This window comes from Macaca nemestrina, chromosome 7 (genome assembly GCF_043159975.1).
Source record: "Macaca nemestrina isolate mMacNem1 chromosome 7, mMacNem.hap1, whole genome shotgun sequence".
NCBI lineage: Eukaryota > Metazoa > Chordata > Mammalia > Primates > Cercopithecidae > Macaca > Macaca nemestrina.
This window is the reverse complement of record NC_092131.1, coordinates 119,602,338-119,621,774: the sequence shown is the minus strand read 5'-3', so window position 1 is coordinate 119,621,774 and position 19,437 is coordinate 119,602,338. Positions and strand designations below refer to the sequence as shown.

The 19,437-nt window shown below is 44.0% G+C and overlaps 1 protein-coding gene and 1 long non-coding RNA gene across 15 annotated transcripts in view; one reads left to right on the top strand and one right to left on the bottom strand.

The window, feature by feature from the left end:
• The window catches only part of LOC105493094 (interleukin 16), a 129,747-nt gene that overhangs the window by 76,319 nt on the left and 33,991 nt on the right, over positions 1–19,437 (top strand). For 6 of the 10 annotated variants that reach the window (XM_011760517.2, XM_011760516.3, XM_011760523.3 and 3 more), the window contains 4 exons: positions 5,794–5,902; positions 11,694–11,836; positions 13,832–13,942; positions 17,339–17,453. In XM_011760517.2, coding sequence (XP_011758819.2) covers positions 5,794–5,902; positions 11,694–11,836; positions 13,832–13,942; positions 17,339–17,453 — 478 coding nt within the window. Of the gene's footprint in view, positions 1–5,793; positions 5,903–11,693; positions 11,837–12,744; positions 12,831–13,831; positions 13,943–14,788; positions 14,914–17,338; positions 17,454–19,437 lie in introns of those variants that run through there. The other 4 variants (XM_024796378.2, XM_011760526.3, XM_011760518.3 and 1 more) reach the window with 3 other exon arrangements.
• Positions 2,504–18,173, bottom strand: LOC105493092 (uncharacterized). Of its 5 annotated transcripts, none has more exons than XR_011626262.1 (5): positions 18,068–18,173; positions 14,717–14,797; positions 9,779–14,636; positions 8,990–9,048; positions 2,504–6,253 (listed from the first exon to the last, which is right to left on the bottom strand). It is a non-coding gene; the product is annotated as an uncharacterized lncRNA (long non-coding RNA). The 5 variants fall into 5 exon arrangements; XR_011626263.1 differs by having other exon boundaries at positions 9,779–11,703; XR_011626261.1 differs by having other exon boundaries at positions 2,504–6,270; positions 9,779–9,971.

Here is a 19,437-nt window from a genome sequence, read left to right as displayed (position 1 = left end):
GATACCCTCTCTCACCACTCCTAGTCAACATAGTGTTGGAAGTTCTGGCTAAGGCAATCAGGCAAGAGAAAAAAATAAAGGGTATTCAGTTAGGAAAAGAAGAAGTCAAATTGTCCCTGTTTGCAGATGACATGATTGTATATTTAGAAAACCCCATTGTCTCAGCCCAAAATCTCCTTAAGCTGATAAGCAACTTCAGCAAAGTCTCAGGATACAAAATCAATGTGGAAAAATCACAAGCATTCTTATACACCAGTAACAGACAAACAGAGAGCCAAATCATGAATGAACTACCATTCACAATAGCTTCAAAGAAAATAAAATACCTAGGAATCAAACTTACAAGGGATGTGAAGGACCTCTTCAAGGAGAACTACGAACCACTGTTCAGTGAAATGATAGAGGACACAAACAAATGGAAGAACATACCATGCTCGTGGATACCAAGAATCAATATTGTGAAAATGGCCATACTGCCCAAGGTAATTTATAGATTCAATGCCATCCCCATCAAGCTACCAATGACTTTCTTTACAGAATTGGAAAAAACTGCTTTAAAGTTCATATGGAACCAAAAAAGAGCCTGCATTGCCAAGACAATCCTAAGCCAAAAGAACAAAGCTGGAGGCATCACGCTACCTGACTTCAAACTATACTACAAGGCTACAGTAACCAAAACAGCATGGTACTGGTACCAAAACAGAGATATAGACTAATGGAACAGAACAGAGCCCTCAGAAATAATACCACACATCTACAGCCATCTGATCTTTGACAAACCTGACAAAAACAAGAAATGGGGAAAGGATTCCCTGTTTAATAAATGGTGCTGGGAAAATTGGTTAGCCATAAGTAGAAAGCTGAAACTGGATCCTTTCCTTACTCCTTATATGAAAATTAATTCAAGATGGATTAGAGACTTAAATGTTAGACCTAAAACCATAAAAACCCTAGAAGAAAACTTAGGTAATACCATTCAGGACATAGGCATGGGTAAGAGCTTCATGTCTAAAACACCAAAAGCAACGGCAACAAAAGCCAAAATTGACAAATGGGATCTAATTAAACTAAAGAGCTTCTGCACAGCAAAAGAAATTACCATCAGAGTGAACAGGCAACCTACAGAATGGGAGAAAATTTTTGCAATCTATTCATCTGACAAAGGGCTAATATCCAGAACCTGCAAAGAACTCAATCAAATTTACAAGAAAAAAACAACCCCATCAAAAAGTGGGCAAAGGTTATATGAACAGACACTTCTCAAAAGAAGACATTCATACAGCCAACAGACACATGAAAAAATGCTCATCATCACTCGCCGTCAGAGAAATGCAAATCAAAACCACAATGAAATACCATCTCACACCAGTTAGAATGGCGATCATTAAAAAATCAGGAAACAACAGGTGCTGGAGAGGATGTGGAGAAATAAGAACACTTTTACACTGTTGGTGGGATTGTAAACTAGTTCAACCATTGTGGAAGACAGTGTGGCAATTTCTCAAGGATCTAGAACTAGAAATACCATTTGACCCAGCCATCCCATTCCTGGGTGTATACCCAAGGGATTATAAGTCATGCTGCTATAAAGACACATGCACACATATGTTTACTGCGGCACTATTCACAATAGGAAAGACTTGGAATCAACCCAAATGTCCATGAGTAACAGACTGGATTAAGAAAATGTGGCACATATACATGACGGAATACTATGCAGCCATGAAAAAGGATGAGTTCGTGTCCTTTGTAGGGACATGGATGCAGCTGGAAACCATCATTCTCAGCAAACTATCGCAAGAACAGAAAACCAAATACCACATGTTCTCACTCATAGGTGGGAAATGAACAATGAGATCACTTGGACACAGGAAGGGGAACATCACACACCGGGTCCTATTGTGGGGAGGGGATAGGGGGGCGGGATAGCATTAGGAGATATACCTAATGTAAATGACGAGTTAATGGGTGCAGCACACAAACATGGCACATGTATACATATGTAACAAACCTGCACGTTGTGCACATGTACCCTAGAACTTAAAGTATAATTTAAAAAAAAAAAGAAAGAAATGTAAAAGTAATCATTTATTTTTGGTTTGATTCTAAAAGTAGTATATACTCACTATGGAAAATATAGAAAATACAGAAAGATGTGAAAATAATAGTGTCCATAATCCCATCACCCAAACACATTCTTGCTAATTCATGAGAACAGGACCTTGTGTTTAATATCTGCTGTCACATCCTCAGTACTTGGAACAGTGCCTGGTACAGAGTAAGCGCTTAATGGACATTTGTTGAATGAATGAGTGTCACTGTTTTGGTATATTTATTTCCAGCCCCTTTCCCATGTATATTTTACATGATTGTAGTCAGTCATCATCATCATTACAGAGTATCTTTTTTTTTTTAACATACTTTGATAACACAGGTATATCTATGTCACAACTCTTTACATTTTTTTTTTTTTTTTTTTTTTTTTTGAGACTGAGTCTCGCTCTTTCACCCAGGCAGATCCATACAGTGGCAGGATCTTGGTTCACTGCAACCTCTGCCTCCCAGGTTTATGCGATTCTCCTGCCTCAGCCTCACAAGTAGCTGTGACTACAGGTGCATACCACCATGCTAGCTAGTTTTTTTATATTTTTAGTAGAGACGGGGTGGTTTTTGCCATGTTGGCCAGGGTGGTCTTGAACTCCTTGAACTCCTGAGCTCCAGTGATCCCCCCACTTTGGTCTCCCAAAGTGTGGGGATTACAGTTGTGAGCCACCATGTCCGGCCTGTTTACAAACATTTTTAAAGGTGCTTAGTATTGCATGTATTGTGTATACATCATTTACTTATTTATGCTCATGTGGCTAGATATTTGAGATAAAATATCCATTTCAAAGATCCTTTGCACATAAGGCTTGCTACCCATGGATAAGTAGACTAATTGACTGTTTTACCAGGCTTTCTTATGCTCAAGGGACCCTAAAATGTTAAAATCACATTCTATTTTTTACTTTCATAGTCTCACTGGATTGCATAAAGAAGTGAAAATAATGCCAGAGGGAGGTCATGAAATCAGAATCAGGACATTAACTTGTCAATCTATTGTAACTAAGAAATATCTTTTGAATATTGTGTTTTATGAAGCATTGAATTCAGAGAACTAGTCATTATGCTAAATTCTGACAATACAGAATCTCAAGAATTCAACTGAACTCAACTACTTTCTATATAGTCACTGCTTTCTCCCCTTTAAAAGAATTCCCTGGTTAGCCTGGTTAGAGAAGGTAATTTTGTCCAAGTTAATGTAGCACCATCTGCTGCTGAAAAGGAGTCCTTCAGGATGAGTTCTCTAGTTTTAAACATTGACTTGCATAAGAAATAAAAGGGAATTCACATGTGGTTTCTTGCAGGATCCCCTTGTGTCAGAACTGGAAACAATCTTTTTCAAAAACACTGAGTGGACTTCTGGCTCCAGATGGCGAAAGAGTACACTTGATTAACTCCTCCAACTGTTAGAAAGTTCTATCAAAATTCAAAAGGAATATACAAATAGGGAGAAATGCATGTCAGAAACAGGAAACCATGGAAAAGGGCCCACACATTCTGAAACTCATGAGAACTTTCTGCACGAAAAAGTGCAGGTGAGATTGGATTGAGGGAAGGGCTCATTAGCCTGCCATTGACCACATAAGACAGAAAAGCCAATGGAATGAGGGAGACAGATTCCAGCAGAGCTCCTCAATACCTACCAGCTCACAGTGGCAGGGGCTGGAGCTGAGGGTGGGTTATTTGGGACATAGCAAGAGGCAAGCATAGATCCTCCCTCTGCTCTGGAAAATGCACCAGGTGCTGGGGTCTGCAAACCCTTGGCACATGAAATTAACCAGGCATTGCTAAGCCTGGCTTCTAAGAAACGCAGTTAAGTCAGTTAGGATAGAGTTATAATAGAGCATCCATGTCTCCAACAAACTGTACCCTGAATCACTAAGTCCCAGCATTTAAGCCATCTATTTTCCAGGCTGAGTAACCAATATCCAAAGATTCTATACCCAGCCAATCATTCACATTTGACAACCACAGAAAGACATTCCTAGCCATGCAGATATTCAGAGAGCTTTCCTGAAAGAAACTACACACACACAGACACACACACACAGACGCACACACACAGCATGTGCACACACATGCAAGAATTATGGTAGGGTAATAAAACCAATATAAATCAAGAATTAAGTGAAGATCATTGTGGCTAACAAAGTTACAAAATGGAATAATCAGAAAACGGCTTCAGGAAGAGAAATAAAGTAATTAATACCATCATCCTCATTATCAGTTTCTATCCCTATACCCATCCCTAAAATCTCAGGATGAGGAGAGAGAAGAAAGTAAAAGTTGTCTCAAAATCTCTTCTTAGATGAGGGAGAGTCATATTTTCTGTTTCCTTACTGACCCTGGTATGGCAATGAGTCCAAGTATGTTGTTTAATATACTGCTTACATACTCAATACTATAAAATATTTTTCTAAATTATTAGTATAAAAAGAGAGCAAAGAAAATTTGATTGGCTGGACGTGATGACTCATGCCTGTAATCCTTACACTTTGGGGGGCTGAGTTGGGAGGATCACTTGAGCCCAGAAGTTTGAGATCAGCCTGGGCAACATCATGAAACCCCGTCTCTATAAAACAAATACAAAAACTAGCTGAGCATGCTAGTATGCATCTGTAGTAACAGGTACTCAGGAGGCTGAGTGGGAGGATCTCTGGAGCCCAGGAGGTCGAGGCTGCAATGAGCCAAGATCATACCATCGCACTCCAGCCAGGCAACAGAGCACCACCCTGTCCTGTCCTGCTCTCTCTCTCTCTCTTTCTTTCTTTCTCTCCATATATATATATATATTTGTGCATATACACACACAGCATGTGCGCACATACACACAAGGATTATGGTAGTGAGTAATAAAACCAATATAACTCAAGAATTAAGTCAAGATCATTGTTGATAACAAAGTTATATAATAGAATAACAATCAATCAGAAAACTGTTTCAGAAAGATAAAATAATTAATACCATCATCCTCATTATTAGCCCATATCCCTACACCCATCCCTAAAATTCCAGGATGAGGACAGATATATAAATATATATATATATATACACACATATATATATAGTAAAATCATAATACCCTTAATCATGCATGGATAGTTCAATATTAAGAAATCCATTTATATAACATATAACATTCATTCAACAAGTATTTGTAAGTGCCTATTATGTGCCAGGTATGCCGGAACAATGTAACTTGCTTGATCCTTCTCTCTCAAACACACCTGCCAGGCTCCCTATCCACATCACCCTCTAGTTCCTTTCTTCAGAGCACTTATCATTCTCTGTAATTATCTTTCACCTTTACTTTGCTTGTTTATTGTCAGTCATCTTTCACTAAAATGCATTTTCCCCAAGATCAACATCCTTGTCTGTCTTGGTCACAACTGTATGCACAATGTCTAACAAAGAACTTGACATGTAATAGCTCATGGAGTCATTCAATTTGTGTCGTATTAGTTTATTATTAATGTAATTTATTAATTCAATATTTGTAATTAAACAAATGAATGTATGTCTATGAGTGAAAGGATGATGGTGATTCTAAATCCCGGCTCTTATGGTGCTTATCATGTAGTAGGGGAGACAGACAATCTGAGTACTTCTATGATCAGTGTCAAAATCCAATTTTGCTGAGCAGTTTTCTATTCTAACTTGCTGAATAAAAAGACGGCAATTGTTTTGCAGGAATCTTCCACAGCTTCCTCTCGAGAAAAGCCTGGAAAACTAGAAGCACAAAGTAGTAACTTCCTGTTTCCTAAAGCCTGCCACCAAAGGGCACGCAGCAACTCAACCAGTAAGTGTCTCCCCAACACGTCTTTAGGAACAGGGTTCAGCTGCTCCTGGATAGCAGGAATATCAGGAGGAGGGTGGAACTCTTCTGGTCCAGGTGGACTAAACTGGCATTGGAGTCTGCTCACTTTCTTCATGGTGTGTGCATGCTCTGGCTAGCCAGAGCTCTGTGTGGTCTAGCCAGCTCTCCTCTTGGCTCCAAGTACCATGCTGGAAAGACCTGGGTGTGGGGAAGAAGAGACTGGGCTTTACTCTGCTCTGTCTCCTGACATGCTCCTTGGTCTTGGGAAGGCTTCTGTCTCTCAGCTGCAATATGATGGAGGTTGAGGTTGGAAGATCTCATGATTTTTATTTGCTGAAAATAGAAGAGTGCTAATACAAAGTCAAGAAAATATGAAGAATGCAAGAATATAGAAAAACCTGAAGAAATTAAAATCACACCAAATCCTAATATTAGAGATCATCTATGTTAACATATTCAGTTATTTCCCTTCTATGCTTATATATACTACAAAAAACTTCACACACACACATTTATTTATATATAACTATTTCATGTCATCAGAAACTCTTTTGAAAACACCATTTTTTAGTGGATCCATGGTATTTTATTGTATGAATTTATGAAATCTAGTTAACCAACTCCCTATTATTAGATATTTATAAAATCTACTTAACCAAATCCCTGTTATTAGGTATTTAAGTCATTGTCAGGTTTTCACTAGCCTAATCAAGTTGATGAATGTGTACATGAGATTTTGTCTGAGTTTGTGATGATCTTTCAAAGAAAATACAGAAGGCAGTGGCCTGGTTAAGAGCTCACATTTGGGAGCTAAGGCAGTTGGATCTGGGTCCTGCTTCCAGAACTAGTGACCTATGTGGTCTTGGGCAAGTCCCTTAGAATCTCTAAGTCTCATTCTGCTGTACGATGCACCATCCTTAGTGATTTCCTAGTTTTGGAAATAAAAATATTTTTAAAAAGTTACTTGCTTTTTAATCATAAATTTTTACTTATTCTAGCATAATTTTCTAGAAATGGAATTTGGGGTCAAACGGTAGATGTAGTTTAAGGCTTTTTATCTGTATTGCCAAATTTCTGTAGCTACTATTCTTTCAATAATGTACATGAATACCTATTTCTTCAATCACAGCCCACATAGGATTATGATTTTTAATAAATATTTGCTTTACAGTGATTTACAGATTTACAGGTATTTCTCCTTTCCCTTTCTTCCTCACCCATTCTTTGCTTTTTTACTGTTTTGTTTTGCACCCAAGACCAGCTATACAATTGGTAGGGCTCAGTGTAAAATGAAAATGCAGGATTGCTGTTAAAAAATATGAATCGTTTCAAAAAAGTAGAAGAAAATCTTTGAACTAAGTTGGGATTCTTCAATCACAGGGCCCCAGGTGACTGTGCAGGCCACGTGCCCCTGAAGCCAGGCCCACTTGCCCCCCGGGAGCTGACCCCCTTAGAGCTCCCTGGCTCCCTGGCATCCCCAGGGCTCCCTGGTTTTCTGGCTTCTGATTGAGCTCAGTCAATGACAGGCATCCATGGAGGACTGGCAGGGGGCAGACAGCCACCAGGGTGTTTCTTCCCCTGCTCCCCCTACCTTGGTGCTGTGACAATAAATTGTGTCAGGGTGGCCTGTCGGTTCCAGTGCGCACCGGGCTCTGGTAACACCATTTCCCCACCTTACTCCTTCAAGCCTGGGGTGGTAACAGCATCTGGTACCTCAATAGGCCTTTGTTATTTTTCTAACCCTTCCCATCCCTCTGTGTCTGGCTCCTTTACCCAATTCTCAGAATCCCAACTGAGTGTGCCTTTTGTTTCTTCCCAAACCCTGATTGATGCACTGATAAAAATAGATGAACAAAAAGTACCTAGGCTGGGTGCCACAGCTTATGCCTGTAATTCTAGCCCTTTGGGAGGACAAGGCGGGAGGATCGCTTGAACCCAGGAGTTTGAGATCAGCCTGGACAATATAGTGAGACCACACCTCTACAAAATTTTTTTTTAAAAAAGAAAACCCACCAGGCATGATGGCTCATACCTGAGGTCCCAGCTACTCGGGAGGCTGAGGTAGGAGGATCCCTTGAGCACGGGAGGTTGAGGCTGCAGTGAGCCATGATTGTGTCACTGCACTGTGGTCTGGACAACAGAGTGAGAGCCTGTCCTGCCCTCCTAAAAGAGTACTTCTTCATAAAGGTGAAGTTAAACATTCCTTCATTTATTTATTTTGTTTTTGGTGAGTTTGCCGGTTCTTTATTGGAATAATCATCTTTTATCATTAATTTATAAAAAGCCTCTTGGTTAAATTAATATTTGGCATCATACTTGTTGAAAATACTTTCTCCAGTTTGTTGTTTTAATTTTTTAACATTAAGGTTTTAATCTTTATGTAATCAAGTTTCCTGATCTTTTCTTTTCTAATGTGAAAGTTACTTCCACATTCAGATAACTATTAAGTCTATGATTATATATTCTTCTAATTTGTAAATGATTTATCTTTTTTCCCTCAAATTTACTGTATTATCTGTAATTTATTTTTGGTGTTTAATATGATGTAAGAATCTAGGTAGATTTTTTTTTTCTAAATGAATAGAGAATGATCCTAGCATCACTTACTTATAATCAGTTCTTTTTACTTTGCCTTTTTTGTTTGCTTTGTTAATCTCATGCAAATGATATGCAGTTAGGTCTTTGAAAGCAAATTTGGCAATTTTTTTAAGAAGAGAAGCTCGAGGCCGGGCAAGGCGGCTCACACCTATAATCTCAGCACTTTGGGAGGCCTAGGTGGACAGGTCACCTGAAGTCAGGAGTTTGAGACCAGCCTGACCAACATGGAGAAACCCTGTCTCTACTGAAAATACAAAATTAGTCGGGCGTGGTGGCACATGCCTGAATCCCAGCTACTCAGGAGGCCGAGGCAGGAGAATCACTTAAACCTGGGAGGCAGAGGTTGTGGTGAGCCGAGATTGTCCAACCGCACTCTAGCCTGGGCAACAAGAGCAAAACTCTGTTTTAAAAAAAGAAAAGACGCTCAGATAGTTGAAATCAGTGCTGTAGATCATATTTATTTTTACTTACCTCTTTTTATGCTTTTTATTTTGATGGTTCCTTGTCATTTGTTTGTTCTTGGCCTCTTGCTATAATGATTTTGAAAGGTTTAGTTAATTTTTGTCTCTACTTCTGATTTCCTTTAAGTTTTAATTAATTACCCAATTAAGTTGTATCAATTAATTAATACCTGACATAACATTTTCCAAATTGTCCCCCTCATGAAAGATGAGGAAGTTAGGTTGGTATTATTCATCCCTTTTCCATGGATTTTTCCATTTTGTAATTCAACATAACTTTAAATTATAAACTCATGACAATATATAGCTCTAAATACAGCTTTTTTGTATATAATCATGACCATATATAGCTCCCCTTTCAAAAACTATTTTGCTTTGTTTTTTGCATTAGGTTGTAATAACCACTTTTCAATTAACTCACTCAACACTCTACACTTAACTGGTTTAAACTTCCCTCAATAGAGATGATAATTTTGATACATTTCCTAGTTGGCTGGAATGCATCAACAAGCAATGTTCAGAAACAGTGGGCAGAAGTGGGCACTGAAATCGACCCCAGACCAGGGAGAGTTTTGGGGAACCCACTCTGTCCTGAGTCTGGCCCACATTCCCACAGATCTGAATGCCTAGTGGGAACTGGAGCCTCCACACAAGTGGAGCTGGGTGTGGCCTGAGCAGTTGCACTGGGCTCTCCTGTGGCTCTGAGGTCAGGTTGATCTGCTTTGTGAACCATTCCAAGGTGGCAGCCTGTTTGTTCATCCTCATTCCCTCTGAACCCAAACCATGCACCACAGCTCACCTTCAAGTCACAGGTCACTCCTGCACTGCTGTGGATGGAGGAAGTGCAAGGAGACTGGGATTCTGGAGGCCGGAATCTTCAGATTCTTTCTTCACTGATCTGGAACCCTCTGGGCTTCCATTTCCTCACTGATAGAGGAAGGAGTAACTCAAGCAGGGTTCCCAAAGGACAAATGATGAGCCGCCTGCATCACCTGCACAGGTTGACGAACATACAGGTTTCCCCAGACCCGACCCATGAAGATATGGATCAATAGGTTGGGTGGAGCACTGAAATCTACCTTTGGGTTAAACACTCCAGATAAATACAATGCACAGGCAGAGTTAGGACTAGAGGATCTCTAGCCTCTCCTCTCAACCCCCTTTCTTGATTCTGAATCGCCTCTTTGCAGCGTGTGGTTTTCTGAATCTTTTGGCTTCCTCTCCCTCCTGGTCCATCGGGGAGGATCTGGGAGCAACTGGTCCCTGTAACTCAGAGAGGGCCACCTACTCAGAGAGGGTCACCTACAGTTGAGGCAGCTGCTGGGAGCAGCTGTTCTTGCAGGGGCAGATTTCCCTAGCCACTCTCGGACCCAGATGGACTAAAACCTCTCCCTTCTTCACCTTGTCTTTCTTCCTTTCCTCATCCCCCTTTAGGGATCTCACACCCTCAGGGATGCCACTCCTCTTTTCTTCTCAAGCTTCCCTGGCCAGTGGCTTCCTCTCTTCAGCCTATAAATAAGCTTAAGTCTTTCCCATCCTGAAAATAAAAGCAAACCCAACCCTGCTCCATCCTGTGTTTCCTTTGAACTACCACCAATCTTAACTTTTCCTCTAGGGGAATTTTTCACAAAAGCCTGTCCGTTCACTCAAGCCTCCCTTGTCGCTCAGGACACTGGGCAAACCCCGCCCCTCTCCTGGCCTCTAGAGCGGAACTGCCCAATTAGCCACATGTAGTCTTGAGCACTTGACATGTGACTTATTCAAATAGAGATGTACCAAAAGTATCAAAGACCCACTGGATTCAAAGACTAAGTGCAAGAAGAAAAGGATGTAAAATATCTCACTAATAATTTTACATATTATTTCTATGTTGAAAGAACAATAGTTTAGATATAACAGACCAAATAAAATATATTATTAAAATTAATCTCTCCTGTTTCTTTTCACTTTTCAAATGTGGCTACTAGGAAATTTTTTAATTACATAGGTGGCTGACATTATATTTCAATTGGGAAGCACTGTTGTAGACAATGACACATTAAATCAGATCATCTGTGAAGGTTTTCCCAGCTGGATGTGGTAGGGTAGAGAAGTAGGGTAGAGTTCCCGGTTGGATGAAAGGAAGTCTGTGGTTTCCACAAAGTAGAGGAAGCCTGCCGCTTTGCATTTTTGCAGATATCCAAAGAATCAAGAGTTGTCTCCATGTGTGTATATCCTTGTGTGTGAGTGCCTGTGTAAGAGGCAGTCAGATAGGATCGCCCCTGCCCCTGTTCCTGCCGGGTCTCGCCTGTTTGTTCCTGTCCTGGGAAACCTTTGTGTTTTCCTCCTTTCTCTCCTCTCCTTGCTTGGGATTGAAAACATCGGGGCCTGGATCTGATGCAGCATTGTGGTTTCTGAGAGCTCAGCACACTGATTGACTTGCAGGAGATGCCTGTCAACTCTCGTTGCACGGAATGGAGGAAATGGAAGTGAGAGTTCTGTCTGCACCCCGCAGTACAGACAGCATGTGTGGAGATCATGAAAATGCTGCTCATGTCTTCCACGGCCGCCTCTCCCCACCACGCACCTGGCACAGGGTGCTAAGTGGTTTACAGTCACACTGGCCCCTGGCTAATGAGGGGCTGGCAGTTGGTGGGGGCTGATATTGTTCTCAGTTGAACTTTGCATTTTGAGAGCACAAATGACTTCTTGCTGTTTTTCCTCTTCTGGTTTAGGTGTTAATCCCTATTGCACAAGAGAAATTGATTTTCCAATGACCAAGAAATCTGCAGCGTCCACAGACAGGCAGCCTTATTCTCTCTGTAGTAACAGGAAGTCCCTCTCTCAACAACTGGACTGTCCAGCAGGAAAGGCTGCGGTAAGAATACAAGGAGGGAAACTCGGAGAAGACGGGGAGAAGGGAGGGGCCCAACATTAACAGTGGCTGAAGAGGCCTTCCCAGTAATTTTTTGTCCGCAGAACTACAGAGGAGAGGGTCTGGCTTGGTAGCTACAAGAAGGTACAACCATCTCTGGGCCGAGAACCGCGTTAGAAATAGTCATCCATTGAGCGCCCCCTTGTGCCAGGCACTTGCAACTGCTGCCACGTGTGTGCTATTAAGAGCTAACACGTAGAGAACACGGCACGTGGGGGGACCCTGAACTATGGCTTTGCGTGGATCGCTTTATTTCATCTGCACATACTCCTAAGAGGTAGAAGAGGGAGCTACAGCTTGGACAAGTTAAGGGATTTATGTACGTTCACATTGTTGAGGAAAAACAGGGCTGGGACTTCAAGTCTGATCTTTACGACTCTGAAGCCTATGCAAAGAGGCTTTTCACTCCTGTAATACAGTGACTTGCTTTGCCAACATTGCCGCTAATTCTTAAAACAAGCTTAGAAAGGAATATGTTGTTGGCCCCATTTTATAGTAGGACACTGAGGCTTGGCAAGGTGAGCAGCTGAGTTTATGCATCTTAAAACCTATGGGACCAGAATTTAAACTGCCCTGTGTGCTCCTCAGTCCATGACCTTCCCACTACAGGTGTCAGCTTGCAGGCAGAGAGCTAAGCAGGTATAAAGCACAGTGTACCCTACACACGTCCCCCGCAGCTTGCCTTTCAGCCCCAGCCAAAGCACGCTGTGCTGCACCCTGCCACTTTTGGTCACACAGCGCCCTCTGTCTGTAGCATCTCACCCCTCCTTCTCTGATCTCTATTTCTAGAAACTGCCCCAGCCTTCAAAAATCTTCCTAAGGTTCCCTTTCTCCTGGGAACGCTCCTGATCCCTCCAAAGGCGTGGACTTCACATTTTCCCAAATGCCCATCAGGAGGCAGCTGCACTCCTCTCACAGTGCTCGCGCAGCCTGTCTTGTGAGTGTCATTTATGTTAGCATTTCATCTCACCCACTGACTCTCCCGAGCGGGGGCTCTATGGTTGAGCAATGTTTCCCTGCATAGTACATAATAGATGCTCAGTGAATTTCATTTCTCTCTCTCCTTCCTTTCCTTGAGTCAATATGTTTTTCATTCCCAAACTGGGAGTGTGGTGTCCCAGTGTTAGAAGAAGATGGTTCCCTGGTGCCACCCTGAGCTGAGAACTTTCCCAGTCCCTGGTTTTCTGCACATCTGGGGTCATACAGGAGTACACTGGAGCCCTCCAATATCTGCAGCCAGCGCTGGGTCCCTGAGGATTGGGCCAGCGGGTACTTCCTGGGGGAAGCTGCCTCCTGTCTTTGCTGCCTCATGCACTAGGATCCAGGTCCTTGGGAACAGGAAGCCTACCTGGCCGGCAGGGATGGGCTAAATGTCAGCCAGTAGTAGCTGCCTGGAAGGCTGTGTTGAAAAGAATTGAAGCTCTGCTTCTCATTCACAAATAGTTAACTGCCTGTCTGCCTACCCCAAAATTACATTCTGAGTTTTGAAGTCTTTGGGTTCTGCCCCCTTGCCCACCACCTTCTGCCTGGCACAAGGGGAGTTCTCAGTAAATGTGTCTTGGATTGAACATCATCTCGGGGCATTCTTGGTAGCTGGCTTCCCAGATTCTGCCTGAGACATCAGTTATGAGGACTTGTCCTGGAGGCAGCGTGTTCTGTGACATTAACCTGGGCCTACTTCCTTGACAAACGTTGGTGAGCCTTTTGGCTGCTCATCTACATTAGGCTCAGCAAAACAGGCTCCTAGGACCAAGGAAGTCCCTCGCCACCAGAATCCTGCCCACACCCCACTAACCACATTCTGGTCATTATGCTGCCTGCCCTTAGAAGAAAGAGGACTTGGTTCCTCTCTTTGGCTGGGCTTTTCCCCTTCCTGGTGAGGCGGGTGCTACTGTCCTATGTGGCTGATCTTCTGCCCACTCTGGTTCCTTGTTGCAGGGAACTTCAAGGCCAACACGGTCCCTGAGCACAGCTCAGCTCGTGCAGCCATCTGGGGGCCTCCAGGCTTCAGTCATCTCCAACATCGTGCTGATGAAGGGCCAGGCTAAGGTGAGAAGGGATTGTGGCCAACAAGAAGTCCTGGGGAGCGGCAGCAGTCTCCAAGGAGCTGCTGTGTCCAGGAAAGGATGGGAATAGGACTACTGGGGTGTCCTGGCACATCAGAAGAGACAAACACAGAGCGGCTAGTCTTTCAAAACTCACAACTGGCTGAGTTCAAGCAGCACACATTTTTCTAACTAGACAAAGTGATCATTTTCTTGTAAAGGATGCCAGTCCCTGCCAGCTGCCTTAGCACTTTCAAAACTTGTTCTCTAATTCATTCCTGGCACAAGTTTCCAAGACTTAATTTTATCTGATACATAAATCCAAATTGTTTACATAGATTTCTGGATCCTGGGTTTGCCTCTGCCATTCAGATGTTGGCATAATAAAGCAGGGACCCATATATTAATTTATAAAAACATATGCTACCTATTACATGTGAAAATTCAGTGGTTGATAGTGCTTTTGGCTGTCAATTGGAGCCTCCAGAAGAGTCAGAACTAACTCTACCTCTCTCAAGATGATGAAGCATCGTACTCATCTCTGCTTCACAATTGAGATATGTCCAAAGGGGATCCGAAAGCATTGGTGGTGGTGGTGAGGTAGGGGGTGTACACATGTTTGCACTGCTCCCAGACCATGCCACCCTGTGCTTGAGGTTGACTGCGAAGTTCTCAGGCCAGCCCGAGCAGCCCAGGTGCTAAAATAATGAAAGGGCGGTTTCTTTATGTCATATATTTTTTGTGTGTGGTATGAGGGGAGGACCTAATTGCTACTTACGGTCTGTCCAGTGGGAGGGGCCCCACCACACACCTCCAGTCCTCTTTCCCTCCATCTCCTGTTCCTTCTGTCTCCTGGGAGCTTAGCAGGAAATAAAACAGAAGACAGACATGAGAGATGCTGGGATGAATGCTCCTCTCATCACAAGGGAGTAGCTGTCTTCTATGCTGACTTTCTCTGAACGACCCCATTTTCTGGTTAGTAAATCACAATGCTTTTTCCCCTTGAATTTAGGTAGAAGTAATTTTTTTAAAATTGACTTTTAAATTGTTTGCAGTGCCCAAAAGAAGGTGAAATGGTAAAGGCCACCAAAACTCATGCAAAGATGACCAAAAATGGTTTAAGTTATCTTGGTGTGCACAAAATGTGCATTCCATGAGTAATTTTTATGAGGCCGGGGGATGGAAGAAGATGAATCATTTGATATAGAAATCCTCATGTACAGAGCAGGGATGATAAGTTCAGAAATAAAGCAGGCTTCCCACTATCTGGCGATACAACCTACACCCCAAGATCTCGTCACTAACAGGATGACAAGTAGCAGTGAAGCAGGGGGAGGAGGATTTAGAGCCAGAAGAATCAGCAAGTGCTTGAGGTAGAGTCAAAAGCAAATCACACAATAAAACCAACCACCGAAACCCGGGCATTGTGCTGTGGGCTCTGCAATGGTAATTCCTTTAATCCCCACAACAACCCTCCTATTATCTCCTTTTATAGACGTGGAGCCGGGTGCACTGGCTCACGCCTGTAGTCCCAGCACTTTGGGAGGCCTTCTGTTTGAGTCCTGGAGTTGGAGACCAGCCTGGGTAATAGAGTAAGACCCTGTCTCTACAAAAATAAAATAAAGTAAAATAAAATAAAATAAAATAAAATAAAAATTAACCCAGTGTGGTGGCACATGTCTATAGTCCCAGCTGCCCAGGAGGCTGAAGTGAGAGGATTGCTTGAGTCCAGGAATTCGAGGCCACAGTGAGCTGTGATACAGCCACTGCACTCCAGTCTGGGCAGCAGAGGGAGACGCGATCTCTAATGAATATCTATGTGTATATTTTGTATATCGATATGGAGATGGAGGACCTGGGAGATTGCAGGGCTCGTCCAAGTTTACTTGGTTAGTGAGCAGCTGAACCAAGGCAATGACCCCAGGCTGCCTGACCCCTGGGCCTTGTTCTTAACCATGATGCCATCCTGGGTCCCTAGGGTGGGTGAGACTTTGAGTCTAGAGCAGCTGTCTCAGCCAGGATGAGGCTAGGGGCCCATAGAGGAGCCCTGAAGTGGCTCCTACCTCACCTTTTCCTAAACCTGTGCTACTCCCAGACACCATTTGTCCTGCCCATCCTGGAACACACACCACCTTCACCAGAGGCTTAGAATAGCTGCACATCCCCACAGCTCTCCCACTGACTCCCTACAGTGTCAAGAAGATGGCGGACAGCCTGCTGTCCCTGTGGCACGTGTTGATGCTCCTAATTAGCAGAGCGGCTATAGCCTAGAGTAAATTGCCCATGAGCAATGGGCCTGTTACAGCAGTGGCCATCACTTTAAAGGGTCTGTCTAGGAGCCAAGCTACTGGCCACTGCCTGGCGTGCTTGTAGGTTGGACCCCAAAACCTGGCCTCCAGGTGGCAGTTATGCCTTTATCCTGTAATACGTGCTTCTTGAGCGCCTGCCTGATGCCAGACACAGAAATAAGACGCATTTACTGTCTTCAGAGAGCTTATAGTCTAGAAAGCTGCTTATTAGACTCAAGCTATGCCCTTGAGGGCAGCATGGGGTACCTTAGTCCTCAAAAAAATTGAGAAAGCCATATGCATTTCCTATGCTGCTTTTCAGGTCTGCCAGGCTGTTCTGTGAACTCACTGGCAGATTTGCAGGGGAAGCTGTGCCCACCCTCCCTTCTCTTCCTGCTGTAGAGCTCACTCAACCTTTCCCTGGACTTCTTCCTGTCTGGCCTTCTCTCTACTGCCTCCTGGCTTCTCCCCAGCTGGGACTATCTGCTGAGCTATGAGTTTCTCCTCCCAGGGTCACCTGCACAATCCCAGCATATGTTTGTTGGCTCATGGGAATCACCTAGGACAATGGCAGATAGAGCAGGTGCAGGAGAGAGCGCACATGATTGGAGGGATGTCCATGAGAAGGGGATTGAAGAGGCCTTTGGTAGGAGAAGGGATACCCTTGTAAAGCTGCTACTATTATTACTCTCGTTGATATTTTTATGATTGTTGCTAGGTATTTTACTTTCAAACACAACCCTGTGAATTAGGTAATATTATCATTATTTTAAAAGGAGGGAAATTGAGGCTCAGAAGCAGAAAGTGATTGGCCCAGGATTGCCAACTGGAGGGACAGAGCCAGGGTGCTGGTCTCCATCCAGCCTCCCTCTGTGTGGGGAGCATCAGACTCCCACAAAAGCTCCAGACACTACCCAGCCCAGGCTGGCCTTCATGCCGCTGCTCTTGCTATTTTTGTTGTTGTTGTTAAGTCCTCAGACCTTTGAGACCAAAGGCACCTTCTCTCCTTCCCAATCCCTTTGTTCAAGGCTGAGGCAGGCCCTCAGAAAGCATCAGCCCAGTGAGAAGCATGGACTACTACCCCTAAATCAGACCTTCTCTTCTTTCCCCAGGGTCTGGGCTTCAGCATCGTTGGGGGAAAAGACAGCATTTATGGCCCCATTGGGATTTACGTCAAAACCATTTTTGCAGGGGGAGCAGCAGCAGCCGATGGAAGGCTACAGGAAGGTAGGCTTCCCAGCCCTTTTCAGACCATGGTGGAGGAAACAGAAGCAGAATCCAGAATTGCTGGGGCCATAGAAGATGTTGGGAAAGCAAAATGTGTCTTGAGCTGTCAGGACACGGCCGGCATGGATTCTGGGGTCTGCGGGCAGTGGGGACACAGCTCCCCCGAGGGGCTCTTCATTATGACTGGCAGGTTGGTTGTGTATGTTTGCACATGTTACCTGGTACCGATACCCCTTAGCTGGTTGTGGTGCTAGCCTGGGTGGGACTGAAGTCTGAGGGGTCTGTTTCTGACCCTCCCCTCCTCTCACCCATTCTCTCAGCTGTCTTTCCTTTTCCATCCAAGATCCTGTCTCAGTTGTTGGGATCCGTTAACACCCCCTCTCCTTCATTCTTCCTGTCCTTCCTAACCCACAACCATAGGGAAACCAGGTTCAATGCTTTCAACCCTTGTAACAGATGAGTCTGATAAACATTCACTAGGAGCCTACTGAATTCTAGGGTCTAGGAATAGAGAGAGAAACAATCAGGCATGATTCCTGCTTTGAAGAGCTCATAATCTGCCAGCCAGGGACCCTCTCTTCCACTCCCCACCCACCCTTCTCCCATTGACTCACCCCCTCTCAACTATTTCATATCCTCACAGTACAGAAGCCTCAGCCATCCTGGGAGTGAGGGGCCAGGGAAACAGCTGCCCGTCTTCTTGTCCTAGAGAGTCAGGTTCCCCCCCACCCCCAACTCCACCCTAAAGTCATGCATGGATTATTGAGCAACAGGTTTGGCCCAAAGAGATTGCCAGGTTTCAACTCAGGAGGCAAAGTTCAGGGGCTGGAAGTCACAGGGCAGAGAGTACCCACCGCAGGCCAAGGACTGGGTCATACACCAGAGGTCTGAAGAGAAGTAACTTCACAGCATTTTCACTCTTCTCTGTCAGTTCGGTTTCTGTAAGCTATGCTGGGAGCCTAACCACCTTTAATCATCTAACTTGCTTAGGGCAGAGTAGGCACACTACAGTCTGTGGGCCAAATCTGGCCCACCCACTGTTTTCAATATCTCATGAACAAAGAAAGGTTTTTACATTTCTAAATGGTTGAACATTTAAAAGTGTTTTTGATTCTTTCATGATATGTGAAAATGAAACAAAATGAAATCCAAATTTTAGTATCCATAAAAAAGCTTTCTGGGGACTCAAGCATACTCATCCACATACCCGTCATCCAGGGCTGCTTTCATGTTACAGCATAGTGTGGAGTGGTTGCAGCTCACAAAGATTAAAACCTTTACTATCAGGGTCTTTGCAGAAAAAGTTTACCAACCCCAGCACTATGCAGAATTACACACACAGATTTTTGGGTGTGGGCAATGGGGAGCCTCTGAAGGCTTTTATACTATGGGAGGGACTGTGACCAGGGTTTTCAGAGGCTTCAGGAAGCAGAATGTAGGATGAAGTGGGCCATTGTGAGCCCCAGGCTCCAGCTCCAAGGACTGCCCAGAGGCAGTAACCCCGGGAGGAGAAGGGAGCAGATGAGAGAAGTGACAGCGCCTGAGCAGAGGTCGCAAAGGGCGGGTCAGGTCAGAGAGAACTGGAAGGTTTCTGGTCTTAGTAAACTAGAGAAAGACATTGCCTTACCTAGAGGAAGAGGCACTGGAGGAGGAGGAGGAAAAGGAAGGCAAACCAGATGTGTAGGTTTGAGTGGCAGAAGGGAGAGCGATGTCCCTGGATGACCACGAGGTGGCGCTGTCCAGCAGGGGAATGACATCCGTTCTCTCTCCGTTCAGGAAGACAGAAGTGAATGCAGACGTTTGGGAAACATGGACATGAGAAAAACAGCTGAAGTTACCGAGCAGATGTAGGGGGGCGAGAAGAGGGGAGGGCAGGGCCCAGATGCAGTTCTAGGGGAATAGCTAAATCAAGAGGGTGGTGGAGAGCAAATGTCAAAGAAAGGAAAAAAGAACAGTGGGATCAGAACTGGGAGAGTGTGCCATT